Genomic DNA, 11064 nt, shown 5'->3' on the forward strand with positions numbered 1-11064 from the left:
AATGCCCGCCCTGAGCCACCTAACTACCTGTGCCCTTCTCTGAACTTCCTGGCCACAGCTCCTGAGCTCCCACCTACCATAGCAGCCCACAGCCCAGGTAGGCCCAGGCGCCAGGATACAGCAGAAACCCCAAGGCACTTGATGCAAAGTACCACGCCCAGCTCTGCAAGCTACACCACAACATCCAAATCCCCTGATGGAACCCACACCAAAGACCCAAAAGGGTGGACAGGCAGCAAACATGGCCACTCTGGGAGTACAGTGGGGTGCCACGTAGGACAGAAGGGAGGAAAAGACCAAATGCACAGAAAGCTGCACTGAGAGAGGCCACCAACAGGGAGAAGAGAGGGCCAACGAGGAGAGTAACTGGGGCACAGGGGGCTCATAATCAGGTGCATGTGACCCTGGAGCGAAAGGGACAAAAGGTCACAGTGGGTGACAAACTGGTCACCCACCTGGCAGGGTGAGCAACAGAGGGTTTGACTCATGCACCATTTCCCACAGCATCATCTACCCACCCCTGGACACCAGTGACACCGCTTGGAAAGGAGACAACACACCTGGAGCAACCGGGATCTCCAGGACCCACGTCAGGTCGCAGCACTCTGCTGAGCAGCCCACAGACGACTCCTGCCACCGCCACCCCCGGACCCCACACTCCCTTCACCACTCACTCTAGCCCCATGGCTTCTCTGTCCACCACGTCCCACACCACACGTCCGCCCACGGGAACATCCTCCCGGACCACCAACAATACCCCAACCCCGTCACGACCCCACAGCACTCTTTCCACTCATGGCGCACACTCTGCCACCTCCTCTGTCACTCCAACGTCTCACCGTGTTATCACCCCGACCGGCCCAGACGCCCACACTTCCACGTCCACGGCGAGGCCAACAGGCACTCTTCCCCCATCGACACACATCCCTGTCACAGGCACGGTGCCCTCGCACACTTCCACGCCATGGACCAAGACCACTCAAGCCCACGGCTCCGCCAGCACCGCCAAAACCTCCAGCTCCTTCGTGCCACCCCCATCAGCACCAGCCCACTCGGGGACCACATGGGCTCCACGCACCACCATCTCCCCCAAGCCCACCAGTAGAGGGACAGGCACCCCCGTGACACACAGCGCCACGGCCACCGCCACCCCCGGACCCCACACTCCCTTCACCACTCACTCCGGTCCCACGGCTTCTCTGTCCACCACGTCCCACACCACACGTCCGCCCACGGGAACATCCTCCCGGACCACCAACAATGCCCCAACCCCGTCACGACCCCACAGCACTCTTTCCACTCATGGCGCACACTCTGCCACCTCCTCTGTCACTCCAACGTCTCACCGTGTTATCACCCCGACCGGCCCAGACGCCCACACTTCCACGTCCACGGCGAGGCCAACAGGCACTCTTCCCCCATCGACACACGTCCCTGTCACAGGCACGGTGCCCTCGCACACTTCCACGCCATGGACCAAGACCACTCAAGCCCACGGCTCCGCCAGCACCGCCAAAACCTCCAGCTCCTTCGTGCCACCCCCATCAGCACCAGCCCACTCGGGGACCACATGGGCTCCACGCACCACCATCTCCCCCAAGCCCACCAGTAGAGGGACAGGCACCCCCGTGACACACAGCGCCACGGCCACCGCCACCCCCGGACCCCACACTCCCTTCACCACTCACTCCGTTCCCACGGCTTCTCTGTCCACCACGTCCCACACCACACGTCCGCCCACGGGAACATCCTCCCGGACCACCAACAATGCCCCAACCCCGTCACGACCCCACAGCACTCTTTCCACTCATGGCGCACACTCTGCCACCTCCTCTGTCACTCCAACGTCTCACCGTGTTATCACCCCGACCGGCCCAGACGCCCACACTTCCACGTCCACGGCGAGGCCAACAGGCACTCTTCCCCCATCGACACACGTCCCTGTCACAGGCACGGTGCCCTCGCACACTTCCACGCCATGGACCAAGACCACTCAAGCCCACGGCTCCGCCAGCACCGCCAAAACCTCCAGCTCCTTCGTGCCACCCCCATCAGCACCAGCCCACTCGGGGACCACATGGGCTCCACGCACCACCATCTCCCCCAAGCCCACCAGTAGAGGGACAGGCACCCCCGTGACACACAGCGCCACGGCCACCGCCACCCCCGGACCCCACACTCCCTTCACCACTCACTCCGGTCCCACGGCTTCTCTGTCCACCACGTCCCACACCACACGTCCGCCCACGGGAACATCCTCCCGGACCACCAACAATGCCCCAACCCCGTCACGACCCCACAGCACTCTTTCCACTCATGGCGCACACTCTGCCACCTCCTCTGTCACTCCAACCTCTCACCGTGTTATCACCCCGACCGGCCCAGACGCCCACACTTCCACGTCCACGGCGAGGCCAACAGGCACTCTTCCCCCATCGACACATGTCCCTGTCACAGGCACGGTGCCCTCGCACACTTCCACGCCATGGACCAAGACCACTCAAGCCCACGGCTCCGCCAGCACCGCCAAAACCTCCAGCTCCTTCGTGCCACCCCCATCAGCACCAGCCCACTCGGGGACCACATGGGCTCCACGCACCACCATCTCCCCCAAGCCCACCAGTAGAGGGACAGGCACCCCCGTGACACACAGCGCCACGGCCACCGCCACCCCCGGACCCCACACTCCCTTCACCACTCACTCCGGTCCCACGGCTTCTCTGTCTACCACGTCCCACACCACACGTCCGCCCACGGGAACATCCTCCCGGACCACCAACAATGCCCCAACCCCGTCACGACCCCACAGCACTCTTTCCACTCATGGCGCACACTCTGCCACCTCCTCTGTCACTCCAACGTCTCACCGTGTTATCACCCCGACCGGCCCAGACGCCCACACTTCCACGTCCACGGCGAGGCCAACAGGCACTCTTCCCCCATCGACACACGTCCCTGTCACAGGCACGGTGCCCTCCCACACTTCCACGCCATGGACCAAGACCACTCAAGCCCACGGCTCCGCCAGCACCGCCAAAACCTCCAGCTCCTTCGTGCCACCCCCATCAGCACCAGCCCACTCGGGGACCACATGGGCTCCACGCACCACCATCTCCCCCAAGCCCACCAGTAGAGGGACAGGCACCCCCGTGACACACAGCGCCACGGCCACCGCCATCCCCGGACCCCAAACGCCCTTCACCACTCACTCCGTCCCCACGGCTTCTCTGTCCACCACGTCCCACACCACACGTCCGCCCACGGGAACATCCTCCCGGACCACCAACAATGCCCCAACCCCGTCACGACCCCACAGCACTCTTTCCACTCATGGCGCACACTCTGCCACCTCCTCTGTCACTCCAACGTCTCACCGTGTTATCACCCCGACCGGCCCAGACGCCCACACTTCCACGTCCACGGCGAGGCCAACAGGCACTCTTCCCCCATCGACACACGTCCCTGTCACAGGCACGGTGCCCTCCCACACTTCCACGCCATGGACCAAGACCACTCAAGCCCACGGCTCCGCCAGCACCGCCAAAACCTCCAGCTCCTTCGTGCCACCCCCATCAGCACCAGCCCACTCGGGGACCACATGGGCTCCACGCACCACCATCTCCCCCAAGCCCACCAGTAGAGGGACAGGCACCCCCGTGACACACAGCGCCACGGCCACCGCCACCCCCGGACCCCACACTCCCTTCACCACTCACTCCGTCCCCACGGCTTCTCTGTCCACCACGTCCCACACCACACGTCCGCCCACGGGAACATCCTCCCGGACCACCAACAATGCCCCAACCCCGTCACGACCCCACAGCACTCTTTCCACTCATGGCGCACACTCTGCCACCTCCTCTGTCACTCCAACGTCTCACCGTGTTATCACCCCGACCGGCCCAGACGCCCACACTTCCACGTCCACGGCGAGGCCAACAGGCACTCTTCCCCCATCGACACACGTCCCTGTCACAGGCACGGTGCCCTCCCACACTTCCACGCCATGGACCAAGACCACTCAAGCCCACGGCTCCGCCAGCACCGCCAAAACCTCCAGCTCCTTCGTGCCACCCCCATCAGCACCAGCCCACTCGGGGACCACATGGGCTCCACGCACCACCATCTCCCCCAAGCCCACCAGTAGAGGGACAGGCACCCCCGTGACACACAGCGCCACGGCCACCGCCACCCCCGGACCCCACACTCCCTTCACCACTCACTCCGTCCCCACGGCTTCTCTGTCCACCACGTCCCACACCACACGTCCGCCCACGGGAACATCCTCCCGGACCACCAACAATGCCCCAACCCCGTCACGACCCCACAGCACTCTTTCCACTCATGGCGCACACTCTGCCACCTCCTCTGTCACTCCAACGTCTCACCGTGTTATCACCCCGACCGGCCCAGACGCCCACACTTCCACGTCCACGGCGAGGCCAACAGGCACTCTTCCCCCATCGACACACGTCCCTGTCACAGGCACGGTGCCCTCCCACACTTCCACGCCATGGACCAAGACCACTCAAGCCCACGGCTCCGCCAGCACCGCCAAAACCTCCAGCTCCTTCGTGCCACCCCCATCAGCACCAGCCCACTCGGGGACCACATGGGCTCCACGCACCACCATCTCCCCCAAGCCCACCAGTAGAGGGACAGGCACCCCCGTGACACACAGCGCCACGGCCACCGCCACCCCCGGACCCCACACTCCCTTCACCACTCACTCCGGTCCCACGGCTTCTCTGTCCACCACGTCCCACACCACACGTCCGCCCACGGGAACATCCTCCCGGACCACCAACAATGCCCCAACCCCGTCACGACCCCACAGCACTCTTTCCACTCATGGCGCACACTCTGCCACCTCCTCTGTCACTCCAACGTCTCACCGTGTTATCACCCCGACCGGCCCAGACGCCCACACTTCCACGTCCACGGCGAGGCCAACAGGCACTCTTCCCCCATCGACACACGTCCCTGTCACAGGCACGGTGCCCTCCCAGACTTCCACGCCATGGACCAAGACCACTCAAGCCCACGGCTCCGCCAGCACCGCCAAAACCTCCAGCTCCTTCGTGCCACCCCCATCAGCACCAGCCCACTCGGGGACCACATGGGCTCCACGCACCACCATCTCCCCCAAGCCCACCAGTAGAGGGACAGGCACCCCCGTGACACACAGCGCCACGGCCACCGCCACCCCCGGACCCCACACTCCCTTCACCACTCACTCCGGTCCCACGGCTTCTCTGTCCACCACGTCCCACACCACACGTCCGCCCACGGGAACATCCTCCCGGACCACCAACAATGCCCCAACCCCGTCACGACCCCACAGCACTCTTTCCACTCATGGCGCACACTCTGCCACCTCCTCTGTCACTCCAACGTCTCACCGTGTTATCACCCCGACCGGCCCAGACGCCCACACTTCCACGTCCACGGCGAGGCCAACAGGCACTCTTCCCCCATCGACACACGTCCCTGTCACAGGCACGGTGCCCTCCCAGACTTCCACGCCATGGACCAAGACCACTCAAGCCCACGGCTCCGCCAGCACCGCCAAAACCTCCAGCTCCTTCGTGCCACCCCCATCAGCACCAGCCCACTCGGGGACCACATGGGCTCCACGCACCACCATCTCCCCCAAGCCCACCAGTAGAGGGACAGGCACCCCCGTGACACACAGCGCCACGGCCACGGCCACCCCCGGACCCCACACTCCCTTCACCACTCACTCCGGTCCCACGGCTTCTCTGTCTACCACGTCCCACACCACACGTCCGCCCACGGGAACATCCTCCCGGACCACCAACAATGCCCCAACCCCGTCACGACCCCACAGCACTCTTTCCACTCATGGCGCACACTCTGCCACCTCCTCTGTCACTCCAACGTCTCACCGTGTTATCACCCCGACCGGCCCAGACGCCCACACTTCCACGTCCACGGCGAGGCCAACAGGCACTCTTCCCCCATCGACACACGTCCCTGTCACAGGCACGGTGCCCTCGCACACTTCCACGCCATGGACCAAGACCACTCAAGCCCACGGCTCCGCCAGCACCGCCAAAACCTCCAGCTCCTTCGTGCCACCCCCATCAGCACCAGCCCACTCGGGGACCACATGGGCTCCACGCACCACCATCTCCCCCAAGCCCACCAGTAGAGGGACAGGCACCCCCGTGACACACAGCGCCACGGCCACCGCCACCCCCGGACCCCACACTCCCTTCACCACTCACTCCGTTCCCACGGCTTCTCTGTCCACCACGTCCCACACCACACGTCCGCCCACGGGAACATCCTCCCGGACCACCAACAATGCCCCAACCCCGTCACGACCCCACAGCACTCTTTCCACTCATGGCGCACACTCTGCCACCTCCTCTGTCACTCCAACGTCTCACCGTGTTATCACCCCGACCGGCCCAGACGCCCACACTTCCACGTCCACGGCGAGGCCAACAGGCACTCTTCCCCCATCGACACACGTCCCTGTCACAGGCACGGTGCCCTCCCCCACTTCCCCGTCATCGGCCACGACCACCCAAGCCCACAGCTCTCTCTGGCCCTCCCCGTCACCTTCATTCTCCCCTACTGCCCCCCCTTCTGCTCTGCCCACCACCTCCCCTGTCCTTGTGTCTCCCCTTCCCTCTCATGGCCCCACCCCAAGCCCCACTGCCTTCCTGTCCACGCCGAGGACCTCGGCCAGCACCCCTGCACCCACCACTCTCTTTTCCCAGTCCTCCACCATACAATTCACCCCTCTCACCACTCGCGTTCCTGGGCCTAGTCTCATGTCATCCACGCTGGGTACGACCACCATCCCGAGTTCTCCAGCCACCAACCTCACCACCAGGCATCCTAGCACCGCAGGGCTGCTGAGCACTGTTTTTCTGACCAGCTCCATCACGGCGCAGGGGAGCTCCTCATCCCCCACTGGGGGCACTGCTGTCTCCACTCTCATCACATCTGTGCCCAGACCCCCCGGTAAGTGACATCTCTACAGCCCACCCTAGTGACCCTCAGCGCACAGGTTCCTCCTGGCCCTGCCTCTCCACTGCGGGCTGCGCTCTGGGTCACACCACGGAGTCCCTGCTTTTTATTGTCCGCTTGCACTGCCTGGTGACATCTGGGCTCTGCCGTTGCCTCCTGCCTATCCCCACTCTGCTGTGCTCCCTTCACGCACTCCCCAAAAGCCTTCTCCTGTGGACTGCTGGGCAGCTGTGCACAGACTTCAGGTGACACACGCCCTGGTCGGATCCCCAGTTTTGCCTCTGACCATTTGTATGCTTAGGGCATGAGTGTAGGTCTCAGCTCCGTTGTCCCCAGCTGTGCCCTGGGGGTGTCTGAGTCACAGCTCCCCCACCATACCTCCCCACACCTCCGCGCTCTCTAACCTGTTCTCTGCCACAAACTCCTCCATGTCCTTGGGAGCTTTCTCAGCTTCCACGATGGGGCTCCAGCTCCTTGCTGCCCTCCTCCCCAGGCACCTCTCCAGTGTGGTGGAAATGGGCGTCTGGCCTCCCCCACGTGGCCCCCTTTCCCACCTCTCATCCTGTACCTGGCTCTCTGGTACCCCCCTCCTCTCCCTCATTCCCTGTTGCAGTCAGAGGTTAGGGCTGGTGAAGACCCGGGGTTCAACTATTCCCCCCTCCTCCAGGATGCAGAAAGGGAACAAAGGCTAACAGGCCATGCCTCAGCCCAGGTGACAGCTGGGGGCTAAGCTGGGCCGAGTGGCAGGGCTCCCGCCTCCCACTGTCAGTGTGGCCCAGGCCTCAGCCCTGCAGCCCCCTCCGGGCTGGTCCTGTGCCCTCCTATGCCCCGGCCTGCCTGAGCCCAGCCCTGTCCATCAGGGATGCCCCTCCCCTCCCTCCTGGATGTTCCCTCCATGGCATGTGTCAGCTGCACCAGGCTCCCCCTCACATAGGCCCTGGCCTCCCCCAGACAGGAATGTCTGCAATAATCCATTTTCTCCTATGGGACAAGGGCTGGGTACAGACTGTCCACGGGGAGGGGACCAGGAAGCAGCGTGAGGGAACCAGAGGGGTAGATCTGGCCGGGACAGCTGGGGGCAATGGGGACTGAGGGACACACCCAGAGTCCTGTCCCCACCAGGCTTCTCATCCCCACCTCTGGTGAAGCAGGGTAGGTGGGGGCTCGAGGGCCCAGGAAGGTCTTAGACGTGGGCAGGGCGGGAAACACGGTAGACTGTCCAGTCTTGGCTCAGGAAACCCCTTTCACTTTTTAATTCAACTTCCACACTGGCAGGTCCTAATGGTAACGCTGCTCTGCCAGCTGCCAGGGGGCCCTAGGGGGCTTGCCCACATGTCTGTCCACGGGGACGGACGCAGGTTGGGGCACACGGCAGGGTCCATATGGGGAGCACAGACCCCTGCAGCGGGATCTCCTGTGGCGACACTGACATCCTGCCCTCACCCCTCCCGTGACCACAGATTGGTGTTGGCTGGGAGGGGAGGTGGCTGGGGAGGCTGGGGGCCAACGGGGGATAGGCCTCATACTCTGAGAAAGCCCCTGACCTGGGCGGGGGGGGGGGGAGAACAGCAGGCTTTGTTCTGGCAAAGCTGTGAGGTCTGAGATCAGAGGGGCTTGAACAAGGGGAGACAGCCTGGGGTGGGGCCCAGGGAAAGTGCCAGTGGGGACCCCCTTGCGGGATCCAGTCCCACCTAAGTAATCATGTGCGGCTAGCTCACGGGGCCACCGTTGCCCCCACCTTGCACAAAGGGCTGTCAGAGCCAGGTGCACCCATCCCGCCATCTCGAGGGTCAGGCAGAGCCCACAGAGGCTGCAGCCGCCCTCTCGACATGCCCTGGGGCTGGCGTCCGACCACCTGCCTCTCACCCCCAGAAGCCTGCAGCGTGAGGCAGCTAGAGGAGGAGGTGACCTACCAGGGATGCACCGCCAACGTGACAGTGACCCGCTGCCAAGGCGTCTGCACCTCCTCGGTCAGGTGAGCTGTGCGATCTGGCGGGTGGCTTCCGTCCAGGGCCGGGCCCCGAGCTTGGAACCGGCCTCGTCCAACTGGCAGGGCCACCCATGAGCTCCCGTCCTGCTGACTCGGGCCCACAGCTGACCATCTGAGGGCTGGGAAGTCAGCAAGAGGCAGCCATGGCCTGAGGGCCCCGCCTGGAAACTCAGGCCTGGCCCCTCGCAGCAGCGGCCGGGAGGGGTGTGCGCCCTGAGGCTGTAGCCCTGACTGCGCACCCTGCCCTGCCCTGGGCTCTTCACAGCTTCAACACGGACACCAACCAAGTGGACGCCCAGTGCAGCTGCTGCTACCCCACTGGCTCCTATGAGAAGCAGCTGGAGCTGCCCTGCCCAGACCCGGCGGCACAGGGCGGCTGGCTGGTACTCACACTGCGCGTGTTCACTGGCTGTGCCTGCAGTGCCCGGCGCTGTGGGGACTAGGAGGCAGCCCCTGAGAGGACGAGGTGGCGCCCGACCCCCAGCAGCCCCTCTGGCATGGCCCCAGGCAGCTCCCGCAGGCACATGCGGGGTGACCCTGACCCAGCCCGACAGGCTGCCGTGAACTGCTGGCCTCCTAGCCTTCGAGGGCAACTGCCCAGCCCCACCAGTATGGGACCCTGGGGATGGCCTGAGAAGTGGACACCGGGGCAGGAAGGCCTGGGGAGAGGGGCTCCCAGGCAATGACAGGCAGGGAAGAGGCTCAGGGCAGCAGCGATGGCAGCAGCGATGGCAGCAAGGACGGGCAGGGGCCGTACAGTCAGGGGCCGGGGCAGCGCGAGGGCAGATGCAGGTGCCGTCAGCACCGACACCGGTCCCTGGCAGAGCTCACCCTGGGGGGGTGGGGGGGCATCCCAGCTGCCCTGCATGACGAGCCACCTGTAAGCAGACGAGAAATAAACAGGCACTGTCAAGGCAAGAGGCTGTGAGCTCTGCTGCTGTTGTCGCCCGCGTCCCCTGGGCATTTGTGAGCCTTGACCCACACCTCGCCACAGGGCTGGGCTGGACATCAGCCTGGGCAGGAAGGGACGACGCCACAGGCCAGGGCCACCCACAGAGGGTCCTCTCGCACTCTTCGGCCACCTCCAGGGTCCCTGCCTCGCTCAGGACTGTCCTGAGAAGCCCTCCACCCTGAAGCCCCATGTGTGGTTGGGGTCACCCCCTTGTGAGCTATGTGCCTTGTTCCCCAGGAAGAAATCCCTGGTCACACTTGTCCCTTAGACCCGAAGCCTCCAGAAGGCAGGACAGGCCAACACGACTGGACTGGGGAGGACTGAGCCGGGTGCAAAGGCGAGATGACCCCACAGGCTCGACTGCACACCCTGAGCCCCCACGGAGCACAAAAGGCATGTCATCTCCCACACCTAGGTTTCTGCCTGTCACCTAGGCAACCACGTCCTGGAGGACAGCCCCACCCAGGGCAAGCACCTGGCTGGGTCCTTGGGGAGACAGCCAGTGAGGCCCAAGGATGGGCCTTGAACTGCCTGCAGGGTCCTTTCCCCCCAAACCCCCCACACGTCCCCATCACTGTCCTTTCCCCCCAAACCCCCCACACGTCCCCGTCACTGTCCTTTCCCCCCAAACCCCCCACACGTCCCCGTCACTGTCCTTTCCCCCCAAACCCCCCACACGTCCCCGTCACTGTCCTTTCCCCCCAAACCCCCCACACGTCCCCGTCACTGTCCTTTCCCTCCAAACCCCCCACACGTCCCCGTCACTGTCCTTTCCCCCCAAACCCCCCACACGTCCCCGTCACTGTCCTTTCCCCCCAAACCCCCCACACGTCCCCGTCACTGTCCTTTCCCCCCAAACCCCCCACACGTCCCCGTCACTGTCCTTTCCCCCCAAACCCCCCACACGTCCCCGTCACTGTCCTTTCCCTCCAAACCCCCCACACGTCCCCGTCACTGTCCTTTCCCCCCAAACCCCCCACACGTCCCCGTCACTGTCCTTTCCCCCCAAACCCCCCACACGTCCCCGTCACTGTCCTTTCCCCCCAAACCCCCCACACGTCCCCGTCACTGTCCTTTCCCCCCAAACCCCCACACGTCCCCGTCACTGTCCTTTCCC

The 11064-nt window shown here is 64.6% G+C and overlaps 1 protein-coding gene across 1 annotated transcript in view; it reads left to right on the forward strand.

Moving 5' to 3' along the window:
* The window catches only part of MUC6 (mucin 6, oligomeric mucus/gel-forming), a 33803-nt gene extending 23325 nt beyond the window's left edge, over positions 1 to 10478 (forward strand). Inside the window, exons 35-37 of the mRNA XM_088789915.1 lie at positions 680 to 6999; positions 8602 to 8980; positions 9261 to 10478. Coding sequence (XP_088646041.1) covers positions 680 to 6999; positions 8602 to 8980; positions 9261 to 9438 — 6877 coding nt within the window. The 3' untranslated portion in view covers positions 9439 to 10478. The remainder of the gene's footprint in view (positions 1 to 679; positions 7000 to 8601; positions 8981 to 9260) is intronic.
* Positions 10479 to 11064: the final 586 nt, after the last annotated feature.

The sequence above is a fragment of the Rhinolophus sinicus genome, chromosome 14, assembly GCF_057876585.1.
Source record: "Rhinolophus sinicus isolate RSI-liver-muscle chromosome 14, RSI-T2T, whole genome shotgun sequence".
Lineage (NCBI taxonomy): Eukaryota > Metazoa > Chordata > Mammalia > Chiroptera > Rhinolophidae > Rhinolophus > Rhinolophus sinicus.